General features: G+C 36.4%; 3 protein-coding genes across 3 annotated transcripts; 1 reads left to right on the plus strand and 2 right to left on the minus strand.

Annotated features, from left to right (window-relative positions):
• Positions 1-234: 234 nt before the first annotated feature.
• LOC147866815 (uncharacterized) lies at positions 235-2,997 on the plus strand. The gene is made up of 3 exons (XM_087317306.1): positions 235-528; positions 1,420-1,549; positions 1,744-2,997. The coding sequence occupies exons 1-3, from the start codon at positions 396-398 to the stop codon at positions 2,834-2,836; spliced, it is 1,356 nt and encodes a 451-aa protein (XP_087173432.1). The 5' UTR covers positions 235-395; the 3' UTR covers positions 2,837-2,997.
• Positions 2,998-6,909: 3,912 nt separating this feature from the next.
• LOC147866816 (uncharacterized) lies at positions 6,910-9,925 on the minus strand. Its single transcript, XM_087317305.1, has 2 exons — positions 9,750-9,925; positions 6,910-8,845 (listed from the first exon to the last, which is right to left on the minus strand). Exons 1-2 carry the CDS (start codon positions 9,845-9,847, stop codon positions 7,426-7,428), a joined length of 1,518 nt encoding a protein of 505 aa, XP_087173431.1. The 5' UTR covers positions 9,848-9,925; the 3' UTR covers positions 6,910-7,425.
• Positions 9,926-13,412: 3,487 nt separating this feature from the next.
• LOC147866817 (transcription factor FAMA-like) lies at positions 13,413-17,605 on the minus strand. The gene is made up of 5 exons (XM_087316781.1): positions 17,292-17,605; positions 15,986-16,127; positions 14,194-14,553; positions 13,869-14,066; positions 13,413-13,691 (listed from the first exon to the last, which is right to left on the minus strand). The coding sequence occupies exons 1-5, from the start codon at positions 17,603-17,605 to the stop codon at positions 13,623-13,625; spliced, it is 1,083 nt and encodes a 360-aa protein (XP_087172907.1). The 3' UTR covers positions 13,413-13,622.
• Positions 17,606-23,815: the final 6,210 nt, after the last annotated feature.

Consider the following 23,815-nt stretch of genomic DNA (forward strand, 5'->3'; position numbering starts at 1 on the left):
AGCTTCTTCTTCGCACCGCAAGAAATAGTCTGTGGTGTATTGTGTTCTAATTAAGCTTCCATTACCTCTGATAATCACAAAAAAATCAAAAAAATCTGCTTAATCCCTCTATACTCCCACTTCTATTTCTATTCTCTGCTTCTTGTTGGCTATAATGGGCAATTTAGCTTCTTCTTTGCAAAACAAAGAAATGAGTTGTGGGTGCATTCTGTGTTGATTAGCCCTCGTTTTTCTCTTGAATGCAGTTTTCTTCCTCTTCTTCTCATAAATCTGAAACCCTAACATTCTGATTTCTGAGAGGTTGTGCGTTCGAATTCACACAACTCCTATACATATACATATACATATTTCAATATATCAATTCATATTCAATACATATTTCCATACTTCTTCAAATGGGAAGGCAACCATGTTGTGAGAAGGTGGGTCTGAAGAGAGGACCTTGGTCTGCAGAAGAGGACATGAAACTTGTGACCTTCATCACTCGCCATGGCCATGAATGCTGGAGACAAGTCCCCAAGCTTTCTGGTATATCGAAAAAACAAAACCTTAAAAAGAAACCCCTTAAAACTCTAAAACTTCCTATCCCTATTTTGGTCCCTACATGATGCATTTACTTACACTTACCATTTATTTCTGCCTATAAACAAAACCCTAATTTCATCGCTATATGTAAACTAACGCTAACTTTGATCATTGCATATGTTTATGATGATTTTTGGCGTATAAAGAAAATCCTAAATCCTAATTTGCATTTATATTTATATTTGTTGACATAAAAGCCCTAACCTAATAATAATATATTTTTAAGCATAATGTTGGTATATGGATCAAACTGTGAATCCCATACTTTGAACATTATATGTATTATGTATATATATGTATTTAAGCTTTCTGCTATATATCAACTAAATCCTAACACTAATACCGTGATCATTAAATGTTTAAGCTTTGGTGGTATTTAGACATCATCATAATTTCAATCCTAAACCTAATCTGAATTCTATATGTTTTCTTAACATAATGTTGGTATTGAAACAAACCCTAATTTGATCATCATGTGTGCTCAATCAAGGGATCAAGTTCTAACCCCAATGTTGGTACTTTAAAAACAACCAACTAACCCTAAATTGACCATTGTAAGTTTAAGCAGGAACCTTAATTTTAATCCTTAATCAAAGCCCAATCTAATCATTATATGTTTAAATTTGCTGATATCTAAACAAAGCTCAAAACCACTCTAACCCTAACCTTACCACTAATAGCTTCTCCGTATATAAACAAACCCCCTAACATGAATATCTCATTATATCTATTGTCAAGCTTTTATTACGAGTCTTTGAAGTTTTGGTTCTGTTTCTCTTTTATTTGTTTTCAATGGAAACCATAATTAATTAGGGTTTGTTTGTTATATCTTAGGTCTTTTGAGGTGTGGAAAGAGTTGTCGCCTACGATGGACAAACTATCTCCGACCCGGTGTGAAACGGGGCCACCTCTCCGAAGCCGAAGAGAAGCTCATTATCGATCTCCATGCTGCCATCGGTAATCGGTAATTCCTCTCGCGCTTAATCCATCTATATTAATCTAGGATTAACTCATGTATTAATCTCATAATAAAGGTTCTCTTAATCAGATACTTTATCATGTTTCTTCTTGATTGAGCGCATTAGGTTAAGCATCATTGCCCAATCTAGGTAGCATTATTAGCATATAGGAGAGTTTAATGGACAATTATGGATGTAGGTGGTCAAGAATTGCGGCTCAACTGCCCGGAAGGACCGACAATGAGATCAAGAACTATTGGAATACTCGAATAAAGAAGAAGTTGAAGCAAATGGGGATCGACCCCACAACACACAAGCCTTTAACCGAGGTCGAAAATGACAAGGGGCAAACCAACAACTCGACAAGTAGCTCTATCGACATCTATAGCTCCTCCAATTGTAGCTCGAATAGCATGGGCGGGGGTGAGTTGGGCGAAGTGTCTAAGAAGGAGAGGATGGAGAGAGAGAGTAGAGAAGCTCACATGAAGATTGAGAAGATGAGAGTTGCCCTTCAAGCATTCAACTCTAGGTCACCATCAAGTGTCCTTAGTTCTCCTTCTACCCATGTCAATAACATATACAATGTCAAACCTGTCAATACTCTTGTTAACCATACCCATGTCAATAAGCTCGAACCAATGGAAGAAACATCGGAAAATTCTTTAACTGTCCCATGCATATCCTCTAACCCGACTCACTACATCCCTAGAATCCAACCCCTCCCAATCTCCCACTTCAATGATCACCCCGCATCGTTTGAAAAGTCTCGAGTGACCAACAACTCTATAGAGTGTAGCTATGACATTGACATCAAGCCTATATCGCACATTTCTAGATGCAACCCACCTTGCATAGATATGCTTTTGCAAGCAACTTCTTGTGTGGGAGGGGTTGATGAGACCCCACAACAGTTCAAATCATTTCGGCAACATGAGCTATCACAATGTGTTGTTCCATCGCAACATTGCCAAGTTCTTGCAACATCGTATTGTCAAAACCCGACTCCACTCTATTATGATAGTTTCCAAACTCATGAGCTTGAATGCAGGAGTTATGAGAGTATTGGAATGCAACCTCAAGCATCGCTAGGAGGTACCATGTCATGTGCACCTTTCTGGGATGTACCATGGACCCCAATGATGCAACAAATGTTGAGTGAATGTCCCATGGTTCCAAAGGCAAACACGCCGACTACTGAGGAATACTCACCGAAATCGTGTTTGTCTGGTATGGTACCACCATCTTCGGACACACAGTTACACAACCTAGCATATAGTTTCGAAGGTGTTTAGTTCCTAATTATTATCCATGACAGTGATATTTTCTTTTTCCTATCTTTTTTTCTTTTTGGGGTGTCGTTAGAGTCTAGCATGGATCGGACCTCTCACTCCTCACAATCTTTCATTATTGTAATCATAACTTTTTTGGAGTATCGGCTTTTGTTTTCTTGTTCCATCTTCTTCTAGGCCCATACTAATTCAATTATTCTAATATAAAACAAAATTTATGTAAATGTGCTTCTTTAAGAAGTGTAGAGGAAATGTGTGATACATTAATTTAAAACTAGCTAAAAAAATGTGAGTGCAACGGTTGTCATCACCTCAAGCTAACCTAAAGTGGATGTTTTGTATGGAAGTCTATGTTCTCATGAAGCCCACTATGAATGATTGCCTATGATTTCTTAGCTTATAGTCTAAGTGTGGATGGCCTACTTGCAATCCAAAGCCCATGAATAAAGGCTCATGATTGTTTAAGGAATAAGGTTGTGCGGATATATAAAGCAACTTTTATGTCTAATCAAGGATTGTTAAGTCCACATAAAAGGGAATTTCCTCTAGTTTCCAAGGAAATACATGTACTTCCAAACAAGAAGCCTCATGTGTGGCTTGTCTTTGAGACCATCCCAAAATAAGCCTTAAAAAGTGGAATTTACTTTATGTTGTGTTGAGAAGCAATCAAGGACATCGACTCATAAACATGCATTACCTCTTCACAATTAGTAGGTGTGGCTTAACCATTACAAAAATAAATCTTTAGAGTAAGTTATTGTCACCACCATGACATGACCAAGAAAGAAGTTGAGTAATAGTACCCTATACAACTTCCTTTCGTGGTAAATAAATCGAAGCAATCGAATATTTGGCTTGGGTTGTAGGAGACTACATGAGCAGAAGCCGTCTTTTTCTCATGTTGTAAGTAAGTGGGAACGATAAGTACCATCTATGGTATGTTCATCACACATCAAGATCCTACTCAAGGAAGTATATGGGCTCCCTCCTTTGGCCATGTAAATATGTGGTACTTTCACTAAACACTAGTAGAAAAAAGGCTTGAAATTTGAATCTATGCTTGAAAAATGCTTGCAATGATCATCTTTGTGACATATATTTAAATGCACACAATCAATGTAATGGCCATTTTTAACCTTGGGCAATTTTAAAAAATTATGATGTTCGTGATTATGAATTTGTGCAACAAGAGTAAGAAATCTTTGTGACCTTTTCTATTATATTGGTGAATGGTAGCTTGTGAACATCACACATCGCACATGTAATTTTTGCCCTCAAGAATGTCAATTTATCATATCAACATTATTGTACTATATGCCCATATTTGTGGAACTACGTTTATACATGCCTTTAGACTCTCTAAATTGCTTCAAGTGAACCACGATAAGGATCGGAGAGCCATGACACCTACTTGCAATGTTCAAATTGAAATAAGTTCGATAGTTTTGGTGACAAAAAACATCTGACATTGTCGCTAGTTGATTGTTCAAACATATGGCAAATCTTCATGCATGTACTATGCTAGCAACCATGGTTACTACAGACAATTATTTATTTATTTTTATTTATACAAGTCGAGACGACTCGACACAACCATTTATACTTTTGTGAATTAAAAGGTCCTTTTGCGCCACCCTCAAAACATTTTAGGTACATATTCAAAGTCTCAAGATACGAAAAGATATGTGTCTAGTGTCATAGAATGTTTGTTTACTAGTTTATCATATTGAGGAAAGAGGTGCCCCTTTTTTTGTCAATGGATTTCAAGGATTCCCCTGTGACAAAACAACTAGTTTATTATGGACAGTTCCATCTTTTCCCATGTGCATAGGTAATAATTAAACATTGTTTGTCTCCCTACATAACTATTAGTGTTGTCGATCACTATTATACGCATCTACACACACTTGACACATCCTCGCTCCGTCTTGTTACGTGCATACACATTGACGGCCGTCAAAACTATGAAAGAACATTTCGCCACATTTTCATTACTTCAAAATTTTAAAATCTATAATACATAACTCTTACCTACTGTCTCTCTCTCCCTCCCTTACAAATAAAACACTAATGTCGATCAGGAACAATCGCAATCATGGTAAAAAATATGTGAGCGGAGGAGCCACCTCTATTTGAATACACAATGAAACCTAAAACTTAAGCTCTATACATGTTGTAGACACAATGCATGATAATAGTACCAATTTCTTATGCTCGACCATATCGACAACAAATAGAATAATCTTCTGTATGGGTAGCTACAAGTGCTCCACAATTGAACACTTGCAACTAAACTAAGAATATTGTATGTGAACAAATGGCCAACACATTCATGATTCCAGCGATACATGGAAGAGAGGCTCATTGCAAATAACATGCATCTTTGTGGGTATCCATTCTTTGTGAATTTCATCTCACGGTATCGTTACCCATATATAATACAATGCATTGTAAAAAATAAGGTAGCTTCGTGAGTGTGTGTGTGTGTGTGTGTGTGTGTGTGTGTGTGTGTGTGTGTGTGCGTGCATGCAATTAGTTGATTTTCCTCATACAGTGTAGTAATTGTGTCCTTCCATGTTCTTGACCTAGGCCAAATCATTTGATCCAACAAACCTGAATTAAACATTTGTCTATTTTGCATTCTATAGGATACAAAAGTGTCGTTCTTGTAATTATATGAAGTTTAAGTGAACATTTATTTAGAAGTAAGAGAGGTGAAGTATTAGGGGTATGTTTTGAATGTGGTAAATTATGACATTTTATAACTTCTTACCTTAGCCATCATGTGAACAAATCTACTTGACCACTTAAATTCAATAAATCGTACCATTTTTAAAGATAAACCTAAGTAGACATTCTCTCTAATCATATAAGTTCCATTTCAAGATGATTAGCCAAAACGGTCAAGGAAAGACTTTGATTAGCAACAACCAAAGTAGACTATTAAGGTCACCAAACAAAATTTAACCTAGTAATCCCCATATCCTTTTCTTGTCAAAGTTAAAAAGAAAAGAGATGGCTATGAATACATTGTTCAACCATGCACAAGATTGGTTAGAGACCTTACACACAAATCTATTGTTGCTAATGTTGTCATCTAGTAAGACTTACAAAGGAACATAGATTGGCTAACTTAAAAGAGACATTATCTTATCTTTCCATTAGTTCAATCAAATCTATTACACACCATGTGCATTGTTACGAGTTTAACCACATGGTATAATTAACCGTAGTTCTCTAAACTTAAGGTTAGTATGTGTGGGGTAGTTCATAAGGAGTGAAATGGCATGATTGAGTTTGGGAGATAACTTTTGAATATTTCATCACTTGACCATTTCTAATGACGTAACCAAGTGTGAACACACAAATGCCAAGGGTGTGAGCCTATAGAAGAAGATTAGCTACCTTTATGAAGGGGACAAGAGTTACTATATGGAGATTAGGTCAATGTGGCAAAGGTCTCATTGCATACTTGTGTTTCTCCTTCAAACCCAAGGTATGATCCATGTCCATGCTTGGTGGTCTGGGACATCAACAGGGACTCATAACCGTCTCTCACCTTTGCTAGTGGGTATTCGAGTGGTTTGGCACCCTTTCTTCCTTATTTTTCTCCATAGTATATTTGCTTAATGTTAATTGAGATTTGCTAAGGTCATCCAACATGGTGACCCATCTAGCATACAACAAGGTTATTTTTGAGATTGTGACTATCAAAACTCTTGACATTTAGTCCTCCATGAAATTTAATCACATTCCATTGCCATTTGTGTTGATCTTTGACTTCTTCAACCATGGCCTTCCAAGCATACCTCACCCTCACATTCCAAACAATTTGTTCCCACTTGAATTGATACCACCCTTATGTTGCCCTGGTTGGTTCTAGGTTAGTTAGGCAACATAGCCAAAATAACATGAGGTAAGTCTAAAACTTGCCCAAATTCTGAAGGTTTTGCAAATTGTTTGTTAGAGCCATCAACTACACTCAACAGATAATTGACTCTTGAGAGAAAGACAAACAGCTCTTCTTCAAAGGATTTAGAAAATGTTTCCTAAGTATTCCAATTTTACGCACAACATACACCAGGAGTGAGCTCCAATATTACGAGAAGTTCGCATATCAGCCCAAATTCTCTACACTTTAACCAATCATCAATATCCTCAAGAAATTGCTTGTATGAAAATAGATCAATGACAAGCAAAATTCAATCAACTCCCTGTAGGATGCAATGTAACTAAGATGGTTATAAATACTCATCTTGTTTTATTTTTTTTCGAACACTAATGAGAATTCTCACAATCTCAAAAATAGAAAAATGAGAATTCCTTTGATATGTATATATATACTTCACTTCACATGTGAATGCCTGAAAAGTGAGTAGACACAAGAGAATGGCAAACATTTTTTGATAGCCAAACTCTCCTTAAACGTCCAACTTCCAACCAAAACAACACTATATTATGTGTTCTAAGGGGTGGCAGGACTTGGGTTCTTCCCTACCCACGCGATGTATATATATATGTCGTCCCATTGGTTGTCCTTTGTTGTATTATATCAGCTCCTTTGAATGCAATCCTTCAAGGATCATACTGATTCAATTCAAAGATGCTTCAGATCTCTTACATTTAAGGTCGAGTTCCTTTTGCTTGAGTTGAAGAGACATCCGTTCATTCTCAAGCTTCACCTTCTGATTATCAAGTCTTTGCCGCTCCAATTCCCTGTATCTCTTGCTATTTATCCTCTCCCATTTGAATCTCTGCTTTTGAAGCTCTAGTGCTTGGGCTAATAGGCGGATTTTTTGCTCTTCTAGCTGTATTGCTGTAAAAGAGAAAGATGATGAGCACTGTTGTTGATCATCAAACATATTTGTTCCCATTTGAATATCCAACATTTGATCCATATTTGAAGGCTCTGCCGCTAACACTTGTGTGTAGGTCAATAAGGAGCAGGTATTTCCATCAAGGTTTTTCATGGATTTTTTATGCCTCTCGAAGGGTGAGGTAAGTCCCCATGTTGTGGCTTCTATATTAGACCCCCTTCCATTTGTAACGTCATGATCCTCATAGCCTTCTTCTTCATCATTGTTTGCATCATCTATATCCTCATTTACATCATCTTCTTCATCATCATGATCATCATTGTGCTCAGTATCATTCTGATGCCTTGTTACATCAATATAATCTTTGTTTTGAGATGCATTCCCACCAGTGTGGACTGAAGGTTGAAACCCTAATTCAGCAGCTGGCATCAAGGAAGCACACCCACTGTGATATGCACATATCTCTCTGTAGAAGAGCTGTTTCGAGCTCAGTATCTTCCGGACGTCATCTTTTGCCTTAGCAGAAAGATTGTTCATTGTAGCTAACAGGCTTGGATCTTCAACTACACAACATGCTATCCCTCTTCCAAGGATATCATTTAATCTCTTGTATCGTTTATTCAAGTCATTGAATTTGTCTTCACATTGTTGCGGTGATACATAGCATCCTCTTTCATTCATCACACGAGAGACTGATTTCCATTTCCCTTTCTTTTGTAGAATGCCTGATTTCTTCTTATTGCTATCAGTGACATTAGCATCATTTGATCCATCTTCACCGCCAATAAGCACGACTACATGGATCAATAGTTTAACCATTGCATCAGTCCATTTCACACGTTGCCATGGAGAGCTAACCTTGCCTTTTCCACCAAAAGAGCAATCTCCTTCTTCAGTAAAGCTTCTCTCATCTTCATCACTTGTGCCACTAGATTTTCCTTTGTTACACAACAAAGTGGCCTTTGGGATGCATTTTGAATCGAAGCCTAATTCCGGTACAGTTTCTTGATTTATACTCAGATGCTGCGTTGTTGATAATGGAGCCAATCCATGCAAATGGTGAGACATAGATTGCAAAGTTGCAGCGTGATGGAGAGAGGGATCTAGATCTAGATCTTGTGATGATAGAATAGATCCACCCATTATACTTCCTTCCATTTTTATCTTTAATATGATCTCTTCTAGTGTCACACATCTGCACATAATAAGAAAAAGAAAAAGAAATGCAATGAAGAGTTGGACATGGGACCAAAATCTTGAGATCTAACTGATTTCAAGAACCCTAATGGAATCTAAAATTCTGATAAGAATGAGTTGGAAATAGTGGCAAAATCTTGATCCTTAATGGTTCCAATTTGATGCTTTGTCTCCATCATATTACGATAAACTCAGATGACAATCACTTAAAGCTTCTCCACGAATTGGTACTTTGGTGTAAACTTTCTACACAAAAAATGTTCTGATTTGTGGCCTCTAAAGGTCATTACACAAGAGCAGACCCAACTATTCTAAATTTGAGAGGCCTCAAGCTCACTAAGAATTTTAAAGCTCTGTTTCCATCAGATAACAATTTACATGATTTTGAGTTTCTGCTCATATTGGTGACTTGCTGAATTTTCCACACAATGTAGCAGAATTTCTAGATTGGAGCGGTTTCAAGACCCTGTCAAATAATCGAATCCTACATTAATATCACACTTTGACAAGATCAGGACAAAATTGCCGAAACATTCTGCACATATTTGAGGTCTGCTGAAGGACTCTCGAAATGTTTCAACCTAGACATACCAGATTTGAGGGTTTCTAACCTCTGCAATCCATTTTATGTAACCTAAACCTATGCTATCATCACATCATGACAAATTCTACACAATTTGGTTATTTTCTTCCTTCCTTCTCTTCCCCTCCATTTATTTCATTCTTTCCATTCATATGCATCCTTTCATTTCATTCCTTCATTCCTTCCTCTCAGGTATCCATTCTTCCCTCCATGTTTTTAGCTTGTTTAATTTTTTCCTTCTTTTCAATTCATCTGAAGTTTCATCTCTTCTTTGAGTACATGAATTGGAGAAATATAGAAGGTTTTTGATTTTGTTTACCTGATGATAATGATGATGACGTTCAAAAACTTGCAGAAGAAGAGGAGGAAAGAGCCATTCTTCTCAAGATCTCTGTTGTAGAGCGCGGGAGAGAGCATAAAAGAAAAATTAAAAAGAAAAAGAATAACACAAAGAAAATCGAACGGGAAGAAAAAAAAAACACAGTTTCCCTTCTTTTCCGTTCTTCCTCTTCCAAAAATGTGTGATACTCTTGAAGAGGAAGTCCCTAATTCCTTCTCAGGAGAGAGACAGCCCAAATTCCGTCAGAAGAAACATCAAAATGTAGATCCTTCTCGGAAAATCAGAAACGCCGGATTGTTTCAGAGGCGGCAGGAAGCCCCGATTCTATCTGAGGAAGCAGGATGAAGAGAAGAGAAAAGCGGAAAGAGACAGAGAGACAGAGAGACAGGGACAGAGATCCAAATTCTTTCTGAAACAGGCAGGCAATTGCAGTTGCTACCATGAGAGAACTGCAGAGCATGTATGCAGCAGATTCAGTCATTCATATACATTACATTACATACATACGTATACGTATACGTATATATCGTGTTATACTCCTACGTATACTCCTACGTATACTCCTACGTATACCTATAATACATAGTACATACATAGAGCTTGCTTGGGTTTAGGGAAATTGCGATTCGTACCCCTGTAGAGAAGTTTCCGGAAATCGTGTGGGAAAGTACCCCCCCCCCCCCTCTCTCAGAGGAGCCAACTTTGGTCGGCTCTTCCTACCACTGCCCACCTCGGTCGGTTTCACACACATGCTAAAAACAAAAAGCAAGGGGGGGGTTTTCCGACCATAGGGATTGTTTCGTGCCCCGTAGCACCACCATATTCTTGTAAGTTTCCCCTTTGGTCTGTTTCATTTTGCAATAGTTTAGATAGATACACGTGTTTTTATGTCTCCGAGCATGCCCAAGACTCGGGTCACTCTATTGGCGAGCTTTGCAATTTGCACCTTAGGGATTTGAAGATGATTGACTCCGTCTTTTTACACATGGCAACCAACCAACTCACTCATTGAATGTAAGCATGCTTTTTCATTGCACATGCACAAATTTTCAATTTGGCACATCCATGGCAAAAAGATTTCGTCCATTCCTTTAGAACTTCCAAGTGTCATGTCTTGATACATTGAGGGGGCATTAAACAACACGTCATAAAGAAAAACCCATCCAAGTACCAACTTTATGTATTGTGTCCCATTAAGTTGAATTGGGTCGCATTAGGTTCATCAAAATTGATGAACTTTTGCTTTCCATGGTGAGGGAATATTGCTAATGAAGAAGATATTTGCAAGCCCTCTTCGACCTAATCTTGTTACATGATGATTGCTTCACGTCATCCATCCACACTCCTCCTGTGATCTCTTCATATTTGGTTATATAAGATGTTTCTCGCATAAAGCAAGAGATGTTAATCATTCAACCAACCTAACTATGCAATGGTTTTCTAGCTATCATTGATTAATTCGTGACAATTTATGGGTTGACTTATCATATTATATTGTTTCAAAGAAAATAAATTCATAACCCTCACCTAATGCATGCATATGATAAATTGGGAGCAACATACAGGACAATTCACTTGTCGTGTTTGATATTCCTATTAGTTAATAATGTGGTGGCCTTGGGCCCTTGCATTACAATGAAGGGTATTGTTTTGGTGCGAACCATTAGCTCCTCCATCGCATCATGGTGCAACCGGTTGAAGATAGTTTCATGTTTATGGTCTTACATCATCAATTTGAGGAATCATCATAAAAAGAGAAAGTGAAGAGACAATCGTCAATCCTATGTAAAAACCGATTTAAATTTGATCCAACAATATAAAGTAAAAGTGTTATTTATTTGCAAATGGATCATCAATGTTGGAGGATAGATAGATTGTCTAAGTTAAAGTTGGCATTGACATTCGTCTCTTTATTTGTAAGCCCTCTTGTATATTATGAAATGTGACCCCTTTATTAGCGTAAATTTGTCAACTACAAATAATATTACTCTAGTGGGCACATGACAATGTCCTCTATGACCGGTTGTAATTTATCAATGTGCATTATTCTACATCATGTGGTATCAAATTCTAGTATGTCGTTATTGCACATCATAAAACTTGTCGAGCAACTACACCTTTGGAATTAGCCAATGCTTGCTAGCTTGTGTACCTTAGTGAGTTTCAATTGAAAAACCTCTTGTTTTCCATGTTTGTTTTCAAAAGTTCATGTCAACAACAAATAGGCTTTGATATATATCATAATTTGATCCCTTCTCTTCGTGTGACATTGTAATATTCAAGTCACTAGGGTCAAACATGGTTGAGATTCCACTTAATCTTATTCCTCTTTATAAATTACGCTACTCGTTGGGTTTATGGTAGTAAACCCTTATTGGAGTCCAAGAGAATGGTGGTGGAGGGATGCTAATGGTAAGATGGTTTCTTTCTTTGACTACTCTATAAAATTAGGTAGGGAACCCCAATGAAGGAGGAATCCAGTTATGCCGGTTGCAACTAAGGTATGGTTAAGTAATAGTATTCCTACGCATTCAATATTGGCAGTTTGGAAATGGTTGTGGGCTCTACAAATTCCTCGCAAAATCATTACATTTAGATGGTTATGTGTCCATTATGCATTTCTAGTCTTGGAATGGATGCATAGGGAAGAACGAATCAAAACTTGCTCTTTTTGTGGGTTTCATTTGGAATCAATGCAACATGCCTTATGTAACTGTATGGCTGCATGTTCTGTTCTGAAACGTATGTTGCGCGTCATTGATGTTGAGTATGAACCTAATTTGATTACATGGGGAAATGTCTTTTGGATGGATGTAAATGTGGATAAGCATAATTATGAAAAGGAAAATATATTATTTACCCTTCAAACTAGGGGAACACAAGTTAAGGACGTACCATATACAGGCTCAAATCGTTTGAATGTGGATGCCACAGTATGGGCTATGATATCATGGGTGGTTTTGTGGAATATTTGGATAGATCAATGCAAAAATGTGTTTCAACAAATAAAGCAGAATCATGTTCATTGTGTGAAGGAAAGTTGGTTAATGCTTATTTCAATTTTAAAAGGTCAATATGACTCCTTCACTGGTAATGAAGATACAATCTTTCTGAGACAACAATCCTTTAAAGGCAAGCGGAAGGATTTGTTCATCTTTGTGGAGAGAAATGACAAAATGGTTTGGCAATATGTACCCCCTCGATGGTTGTTTCCTCCATGGCGAGAGTTTGGTTTTCACTTATGACATAGTGGGGGATATACCTTTTCTTTGCTATCTTACCCTCCACTAGATTGTATCATTATATGCTTTGTATATGCTTATTGGATTGGTAACGGAAACTATGGTGTAGTTTTGTTTTAAAAAATAAAATGAAGGCATTGTTTTAAAATTTATCCTACTCTTCTTTTCTCAATCTCATCGTTATGTTAATGTATGCAACTAACAACCCCCATGATCCCTGTGTGTGTGTGTGTGTGTGTGTGTGTATACCTATTAACAATGCATTCATCTCAACTTAGTGGTTTTGGTCCAAGGGCAATGGTGCTTGTGTATGTGAAGTTAGTGGCATGTAATTCTCATCTTTTACGGTATTAAATAATAGAATGGTATTACATATAGTCAATCCGACTCAATTGTACTCGAAGCATAAACAATGTAAGTTTGTTTAAAATAACAACCCAAAATTGGGGGGATTATACATCATGAATTAATTTCCTTACAAAGAAGAAACATTGTCTAAAGTGCTTACAAAGAGGTCAATTGACCGCAAATTTTTATATAGAAGTATACAATTTCTCTTATGGTAACTTAAGGTTTTTAGTCTTTATTGGATTTGATTATTAAAGATAAATTAAGTTAAGATTACACTATGAAGAGCACTTTGTATGTCCTTTAGACTCTTACTAATGCCATCATTTACCTGCAACATAATTCCTCATTAATGAACTTGAGATTTAGAGGTTCTTAGTTGCATGCTTCTCTATTGATATACCTAAAGGCAAACTGATTAATTGTATGCAAAAATATACTCTCATTAACAAGTATTAATGTTAATAATAATCCATTTCCTAAAACTTTATGGTCTTTAGATAGTAACCTGAATCGTGATGAATTGCACTACTTTCCCTCCACACGTTGTGACATTTGATTGTAGAATGTCAACCTTGCATTCATCGAGAGTTGCCAAGGTTTTCAAAACTAATCCATGGCTTCTGGTAGACAACACTTTGACCACTGCTTGGTTCCCTAAGTTCTCAACTTCCACATGCAAATGTTGTCCACAAATATTAATGTCCTATCACCCTAATATCCCATTAGTAAAAGTATTTGGTGACCATGGAACCACAATTATCACACATGACAAATTTTGAAAGATTTCATGCCCAAGAAAGAACCATGTAAACATATTAGTTATAAGATACCTTTACATCTGCCTTCACATGATGTGATGTGTTGAGAACGGATTGATCGTATGTTCTCATATTCGTCGCAATTTCATTGGAACAGTTGCTGGTTGGTACGAGAATTTGATGAAACTTCTCTTGATTCATTTGAGCTATCATAGGTTTCTCATGTGATGGTAGTTTTTTATCAAGTGATAAACCACCATTAGAATGGATTGAATTCTCCTTGCATCGTTGTACTCCTATGGTTTTATCAAAACAATGATGAGGTCCATCATCCTCGTATTTCCTTCGTTTAATCTTTTGTAATTCTTTCACTTTATTCTCCAACTCTAGTATGTACTCAATTGTCTCTCCCACAATAGAGGCTTTGTCTTTCTGTATCACATCGAATGGTATGCATATCAAACTCAACAACAAAAACCATTCGTGCCCAATTTCATAATCACACTCGATGATAAAGCATCAAATGTTTCTAAAACTTTTGCTACAAATAAATATAGCATAGACATCAAAATTATTATATATGTACATGCACACATTACTACAATTGTCCACCTCTGTCGAGGCCTATACTCATACATTGTGTTCATCTCCACCATTATGTAATCAACTTGTGAAGGATCTCGTGTAACTCGAAGATGCCTTGGTGAAAGTAGATTACCAACTGATGTGAGTCGTGACTACTTGTTAATATTTCACAAAAATAGCTCCAATCATTAAAATTTCTAAAGTCTATAGATGTGTGATATGTATATATATTTATATGAATCGGACCTTGGTATGCGAGGATCCTTAAATCACATACAGATCATAGTCGGCATTGTCGTTGGCACCAACGTGAAACATCTTTGAGACCAGAGAAACACTTGGTCTTAATGCGAGTATTAAATTATAGCTTCATTGTCTATTGAATCCCTTCCCTTGGTTGGATTCTTCATTTCATTGGTCCAAGTTAAAAGAAAGATCTCTTCTTTATGCTTATATATCTATGATTACAATGCCTTTGAGAAGGAGCAATGATTCATCATATCAGCTCAATTGATTATTCAAGCCTTCATTGTGTAGGCATTGTAATTTCCAAACTGATTAAACATGATTAGTGATATTGTAATCCAAATTGATTTACATGATTAGTGACCGTGTAATCCAAATTGATTGCATGATTACTGATAGTGTGACTTGATCATTAGGAGTTTTAATTAGGACTCGATTAGTGCCATATCATATACCACGGAACTCGCAAAGTATGAGTACGTTGTCGACCGACATAATTAAGAGGCTAGCTAACTAATGCGGATTCAAGTGCATTGCAAATGCACTAGTTCCAGTTGGGTGATTAGTGAACTCTAATCATGTGATTAAAATTAATGCGGATGTAATCAATAGCATTATGAGTTTTGATCGTGTGATTAGTGCTCTCTAATCATGTGATTAAGATTGATGTGGATGTAATCAATGGCATTACGAGTTCCAAATTGAATGATTAGTGCTCTCTAATCATGTAATTAAGATTAGTGCGGATGCAATGATTGGCATTACGAGTTCCAAACTGAATGAATTAGTGCTCTCTAATCATGTGATTAAGATTAGTGCGGATGTAATCAATGGCATTACGAGTTTCAATCGTGTGATTAGTGCTCTCTAATCATGTGATTAATATTATTTGATTAGTGCTCTCTAATCGTGTGATCAATCGCATTATGAGTTTCAATTGCATGATTAATGCTCTCTAATCATGTGATTCAGATTGATCTGGACATAATATCTATTTCATTTCGAAAAGCATTCGAAGCTCAGATTCAATTACCTTGCTGGATTTGCGGATTATGGATCTCAGGATGCAGAATTTGTCGTTCATCTCTTCTCGCCGTTGCCGCTCCGCTAGGATATGATTCTCCCTCTGCATTTTGCTTCTATGTCCACAGTTAATCCTCATCATTCCATCCTCACTGCAATGGGGAATCGTCAAGAACTTAATTACCACGACTACCCATCTGATTTTATCTACCTAATTAGCAGATTCAAGTGCTCGATAAGTAGAAACAACGCCTTAATTAGTATAATTGATATCTCAATTGACTCAGAGGCGCCTTAATTACTGCTATTAGCGCATTAATTAACACTAATTCTCGCACCTTGATTTGCGCCATTTTGGCAGAATTAATATCGTGGCCAGCACCTAAGGCGATGGATTAATTCGTACCATTGAAGTCCTAATGAACACAATTAATGGCGCCTTAACAAATACATTTAGTAGTGTTTGGAACCTTACTTGCCACAATTAACGCCTTAATCAACAGAGTTTTAATGCCTTAATTATCACAAGTAGCTCCTAAGTTAGCAATTAAATTAGTGCCTTAATGTTATGGCTGAAGTATCACAATTAGTGCCATATTCAGCGCAATTTGCACCTTAATCAACGAAATAGTAAGCGCCTTCAAAAACAGAATTTGCATGCCTTAATCAACACAATTAGTACCGTAACCCACAAAACTATGGTTTTGATAAACAGAAACTTGGCCAAATTCAAGGCTAACTAGAGATTGTTTTTGGCTTAACCAGCAAAATTAATGCCGCTGTGAACACGATTAACTGAATAGTTCATGCGCGGGATTTGACATAATTATTGTAGTCATCTAATCAAATTTATTTCTTTGTTGCGCCAATTATCTAAGTATGTATGAATTAGGTCCAAATATTTCATCGCTAATTACCAACGATTGGAGGATTATAATGCAAAAACTTTCAGCAGTCTAACCAGTGCTTAGAAATTCAGGTACTAATTAACATTCCACTGAAAATTTAAACTGTAAATTAAACCAGTCGTTAATTATCAGCTACCAAGTAATCCATGAAAAAAGTTTAGATTAGTGACTTAAAACCCATATAAAGAAGGTTCGATACAAAATGGAAGAATTTATAAGCCGAAAATGATTGAATAGCAATTTAGCTGTAGGTAATGAATGAATTTGATCTTCAGACCAATTTGGATTTAACAAATGAATGAAATTATGGGGGCGACCAATTTTCTCAGAGTAATTTTAGTTGTATAAAGAATGGACGAATTCATAAAGAATTTTGAAAAGAATCAGTTAATATGATGAAGCCATCACCTATGATCTTTCTGCAGCAATGGGCCATTGATAAGAAGACCAGTTGGGAGCTGAGGATTAGGAGGCCTTGATTCATCATTAGAAGCCCGTACAGTACTATTATTATTATTATGATTATGATTATTATGAAGTGATAATCCTGCACATTCATACAAATATTGATGCCCCCCACACGCAGATAAATCTAATGTATTGCTATATTCAGCATTAACATCAGATGTCTTTGTTGATTGAACATAGTTTAAATTACTACAGTTACTATAATTAGCTGGAGCACTTGAGGCAGCAGCAGCAGCAGCAGTATAATTGATCATGTTATAAGAATGTGATGGATTAGATTATACATATAATAGTAATGAAGAAGATTTAGGCATTAATCTGGGGGTGCAAGCAGGTGCAGTTCTTCATTATTTTCACAGGAATTGAAATTGAAGGGTGAAAGATTTGGTTTGGTAATTTGGATGAATGAAGGGTTGAGATGAATCCGAGATGATGAAGGATCCAAGCGGTCCCCAATTCTAGTCATGGAAGTAGGCCTACCTATATATGTATCTCATTAAAGGGCTTTCAGTGACACCACTATTTGCCTACCTAATTTGGCTTCATATTTGGGGGGGGCTTATGTCTCTCTCCATCCTCTGTGTGTGTGTGTGTGTGTGTGTGTTTTGTGAGAGAGAGAGAGAGGTGTGTGTGTGTGTGTGTGTGTGTGTGTGTGTTTTGTGAGAGAGAGAGGTGTGTGTATGTGTGTTTTGTGAGAGAGAGAGAGAGAGGGGTGTGTGTGTGTGTGTATTTAGAGAGAGAGAGATTTAGAAACATACATGAAAGTATGATGAAACACTAGGAGTCTCTCTTTGTTCTCAAGTGATCTCTTTTGCCTCCTAGGCTCGTTCCCGTGGATGATCACGCACCTCCCATTACTCTACTCGGGACTTCTAGGGGGGGGGGGGGGGGGTTCCAGTTTACCTAGCCCAGAGACTTTGAGCATGGACATGATATAAGCTAGTTACGCCTCCATGATAGATAGTTTACCCCTACTCAGGACTTCTCCAAGGGGGGATGTAGTTCCAGTCTACTAGCCTTCGAAGCTACTAGATATGTGTCCATGTGCGTATGTATGTATCTCTTTTTATACAATTTGTCTTAGAAATTAGAATGTATATTTTCACTCGGTTCAACAATCAACTGCTACTACTTAGGCGAGGTTATCATTGAACTTTGTGAGGTTTTTTGGAACCGGTAGTTAGTTCCGACATGTTAGGTGGAAAACCTTTCTCACACTAGAGTTGAGTCAAATGGTTGAGTTGATCTTGCATAATGACGGGTACATGCACACTTTGATCCTCCTTGACCGTCATCTTGTTTAAAGTAAGGTTGCAATCTAGCTTCATTGTTGATGCGTTATATATAATCTGTTTGGCATAGTCTCCATCAATTAGCAGACATTAAACTCAGAACCGAGCTATCGTATGTAGATATGGAGATATCGTAACGTCTCCAAATGTGTTGGCTTGACATTTGAAGCCAACACCTTCAAGACTATGAAACTTCACTTTCCAATTTCAAGTGACAATATCCTAATTTAGATGAGACTTATAACATCTAACCACTGTGCTCATATGCCCACTAGAAACCTCAATGTTCAAGTAGTTCAAGTATCAATAGTTTTTGAGATGGAGGGGGGGCTTCGTGGTTCCATCTTTTACATTTGGAAGAGTTATTATAAATACTTTCAAGAAATATGCTCCAAATCGACCCATTATGAGTATATAGAAAATGAGAGATGGAGGTTAAAACAAAGATAATATATATTTTTTATCTTTGGACAATACCATATGCTCGAGTAATATTGTCCCCGATATAATGCTAGCATTAAATTGTGCAACTTGCAGGATGAAGACACCAATGCCAACCTTTAAGTAGGCGAAACGTTACCACCTAAAGCTCCTTTCGGAGACAAGTTTCTTATATCTACATAATTCTACAAATCTAGATGAGTTCGGGCATATGCTAGCACATCTACCATTTCAAGTCCATCATAATCCTTTACATAAGACTAATTTGTGAGATTATGGTGGGCGATTGCTCGCCTAAGAATTTGAAATGGTAGAACTGCTCTAAGACCCATGATCTTTACAAGTTTAGCATCCAAAGAAACAAGGAGGGCTTGGTTAGGTTTCTAGGTCAAGCATTAAACAAATCATGGTATCATTTGGAAAAATAAAATGTGTAAGCATCTAGTTTTTGGTACAAACCAAGAAAGATATTTGTTGGAAACTATACCTTTGTCTAACCTCATCAATGATAATCAATGTTAAAGTGAAACAATTGTGCATGGTACTGCCTCTATTGCTAGGCAATGAGGAGTTTGCCCATGAACTCTTCCATATTAAATGTTTAGTAAATTTCTATATTCTTACATCAACTACATTAACATTCTTGACTTCTCCCATCTAATCTCTTGAATCAAAGACAGGCGAATATGTAATAGTGTGGCAATGTACAACATTCGGCTAGCCCCAAATTGACCTTCGACTTTTCAATTGGAGGGGAAGTACACATTTTGCTAATCGACCCGACCATCAAGCTTTCATTGTACATTTTGCAATCAATCCTAATTTTAGAACTTCCAAACCAAACCACATGCATTATGATCTTGTGTACGTACCTTCTCTTTTTATAATAGGTATATTTTTTTGTGTCTAACTTCCCAATGCTTTACCTTTGAATAGGCTCCCATCATGCAAGTGCATCATGCCCAGAGTAGAGCCAGGTCTCGCTCGTATAGGTGTTTTTTAAGCTTTCGACTCAAGCAAAATTCTCATATAAGAAAAATACAATATATGTGACAAGATTTATATCAAGATTGTGTATGTTTTATCCAAGTAAATTAAGAGAGACATCATTGACTTGAACATTTCAATTTCACCTAGGATTTTGAGTGACCCTTGCAAGTGATACATACCATAAGAAAGTCAAACAAAGTGGTGTTCAAGTAACAAATATATGGAAACATTGAACAAGGTTGTTCAAAAAACATTATGATGTCCAAAAAAATCTCTGAGACTACGTGCAATTTCTTTTGGAATTGCTTGCAATGTATCATTATTCATACATGTAAAACATTCCTCATCCAAACAATGATTTAGTGCACAATCTTACAAAAAATTAGTGGCAATGATAATTGCTTGGGAAGAGAGTTACTAATGACTTCGGAAATGAGTTCCCTTCCAAGGTTAGTTCATGCCTTGAGGTCACCATGTTCAAACAATTGTATCCAATGGATTTAGTTTGAAGGTTGTATATGCTTAGCTAATCTTGCATCGACAATCTTTTGTATGTGATTCTTACTAGAAGTTGTATATTGCTAGGAAGAAATGTAGGTACATAATAAAGCCTAACCAAGATTTCGTTTGATTTACTACATTCACTAACATTGATACTTATACCACGCCTTCACCATAAAAGTTTGTACAATTAATATACGTAAATATTTTTTGAAGATATTCACATTCCGAAGATATCATCAATAAGACTTCATTTAAGTCAAACTTATATGATGAACGTTATAGTGGCTTGTATTAAGTACTGATAATAAAGGCACTTATTAATAGCACTTAACGTATTCCATAGCGAAAAAAATCTCATGGCATGGTTTTTGGATGTGGAAAGACTTTGTAACTCATCACAAAGCTGAACTTCCATAGCACCCACGTAACAATTTGATATAAAAGGGCACTTGTGGAAACTATAAAATATGCTCATAAAGTTAGTTGACTCTATCATCGATAACTTACTATCGATCAAATAAATCATACTATAAATACGCGATATGCCATTAGTTACATGAATTCCACACATATGCAAGCATATAGCTGAGGTCATGCTTATTAAAACTTGGTCATCATATATTGAAGGAACATCCATAATATGTAAGTCTAGCAAGGGCTTGGGCATTGCACGTGTGATAAACGTCAAGAGTAGCCTTGCTATATTAGTACATGACCCACCGTCACCACTAACCTAGATAGTTCATTACAGGCACACTAAAACACTAACACACTCATGGCACAACACACAACAACTAGCCAAGAATGTAGATTAATTTATTTGTAAAGTGAAAAGCAATCTTGAGAGAAGAAGATCGACTCTAGCCGATGCCCCACGGTACAATCCTAGATTAGGCTACATTGCATTTTAAAGTAGTGACATGTAGAATCCAGATGCCGAATGATCCTTTACAAGGAAGGCTTTGATGGCATTGTTTCAAACTTACAAGGTTTCATAGCATTCCTGAGGCTCAAACTGAAGCACACGAAACATCTGAGATATCCTCTTTATATAATAAAGCAATACATTTGGGGTACTTTTTGTTGGAGGAGGAGAACCTTCTTTACAAACACAACACACACAGACACACGTGTTTACACACAACTACTACAAAAATTCTTACACGTGTGAATGTACCCTTACACCAAATCCTTTCTTTTTGTCCACTAGTACTTCTTTTTCCTCTGATTGTTTTGTTTTGTTTTTTTTTTATTTAACTTGGATTGCGTAGGTCAAAAGTGGATAAATAAACAATAAATATTCAATAACAACAATAAATCATAAATAATAAATAAGTGTATACATTAACTAAAGCATGTTGAATAGTTGTGCATTTGTGTGTGTGTGTGTGTGTGTGTGTGTGTGTGTGTGTGTGTGTAGTTGTGATTGTGATTGTGATTGTGCCCATATAACTAAATCCATGGGCTTTGGAAATTCTACAACCACAACCACACGACTTTGTAAAGCCACTCTTTCTCTGTATAGTTGTGCACAACAAAGTTGACCGACAAGAGAAGACGATGCCTGAACGCCATGCTCCAAAGAGTAAAACGAAGTTAAAATTATGGAATCACGTGGAAACTCTCAAGAATTTGTAAGGAATGAATGGTCACAAGTGGTTATAGACCATCACGGTTTCTAGTATAAGCTCAAGTACGAAGCTGCAAAATAATGATTTATAGATTTCAAGTAAATCAATACCGGAAACAAGAATCTAAAATGCCCACAAAGTGTTCTGAAATGAGGGATAACAAGTCCTTGTGTTTGGCACTATCTCTCCAATGGAGGGTTGTCTATTGTTCTAAGAAACAAGTTTTGAATTTATTGTAAAGCATTGGTTTCATTATTAAAACAAATGAGCTTAGGACAGTTGGTTCATTGTTATAACTTGTTCCATCTTTATAAATTATTGCTAAATGCATTATCTTCGTGTTATGGGTTTCAAATGTTAATGTGAGCCACATAGCGCATTACAATATGCTTCAAACATAATACCTTGCTATTTTAATGTTAGATGTCCTTATGTAGGCTATGTATAGGATTAAATATATCATGTCCATTTATGATTTATTTCACTTCACCTAAGCTAACCATATATGTTAACAATGCTATTGTTTCCTCTCCTTGTGTTGGTAAACCTACTTTCTAGCAACAAATTATTAGTGTGAATTGAGTTCAAACTAAAAGAACACGTTTCATGTTAACACATTATGTGAAAGCATTGCCTTTATTGTTGCAAACATGTTTAGCCTAACAAATTTACCAAACTTATTAAAATTATTTATCCTCTCGAATGCCCAACTTGTCAATCGGTCACGTCTGAAGGAAATATAGGTTCTATTAGAACAATTACAAGGCTGATTAATCCATTTTCTTTTTTTATCAAACATTGATGAATTTGCCCATCCTCTTCTCTTTTGGGGTTAGCAAAGGGCATATCGGGAAACAAAGAAAAACTCATAAGGTATTTTAAAGCTATTCCCAAGCATCCACAAACAATTTGAAACTTTATTCTCTGACTCACTATTGTTGACATTGTATATCTATGTATATCCCTCTATCAATCACTCTCATTTGCTAACATTCAATCCGTCATTCCTTAGAATATGCACACTTGTGTAGTACTGAATTTGGCATTCATGACTTTGGTTTTGATTTCTCTTGACATTATGCATAGTTTGAGGTTGAAATATGAAGCATTAGACCACTACATTTATTGAACTTCCCGATTGTGTCATAATGCTCAATATTTTATTATTCCTTTATGTCGTTGTGTTGCTAAACATGTGTATTAAATAAGCATCTCTAATCAAAATGATGGCACACATGATTGAACACAACATCAATTTCCATGTAACAATGAAACCCTTTAAAATAGCACAACTAAAGCAAAGCTTAATTCTCATTTCCTGATTTGTTTGATTTACAAAATCCATGTTGGATAGTTAGTTCTTGATCTCCTTAAAAACACACACTAAGTTCAAAATGCAAACCAAGTTCCTTATATACATAGTTCAGATGTAATAATATATCAAAAGAAATTTTAAAAATAATATCATAATAGACGAATTCAATGCTAATCTGAAATTGTACTCCAAAAGAATTGGCAACAAAGAATAGAGAATTAGAAATAAAAACCAATACAGAAAATGCTCCAAACATTATTGTTACACTTACTCTTAGGGACATTAGATGAC

Source organism: Azolla caroliniana, unplaced genomic scaffold, assembly GCF_043228905.1.
Source record: "Azolla caroliniana isolate FFs.n. ecotype wild unplaced genomic scaffold, voAzoCaro1.0.p SCAF_3, whole genome shotgun sequence".
Lineage (NCBI taxonomy): Eukaryota > Viridiplantae > Streptophyta > Polypodiopsida > Salviniales > Salviniaceae > Azolla > Azolla caroliniana.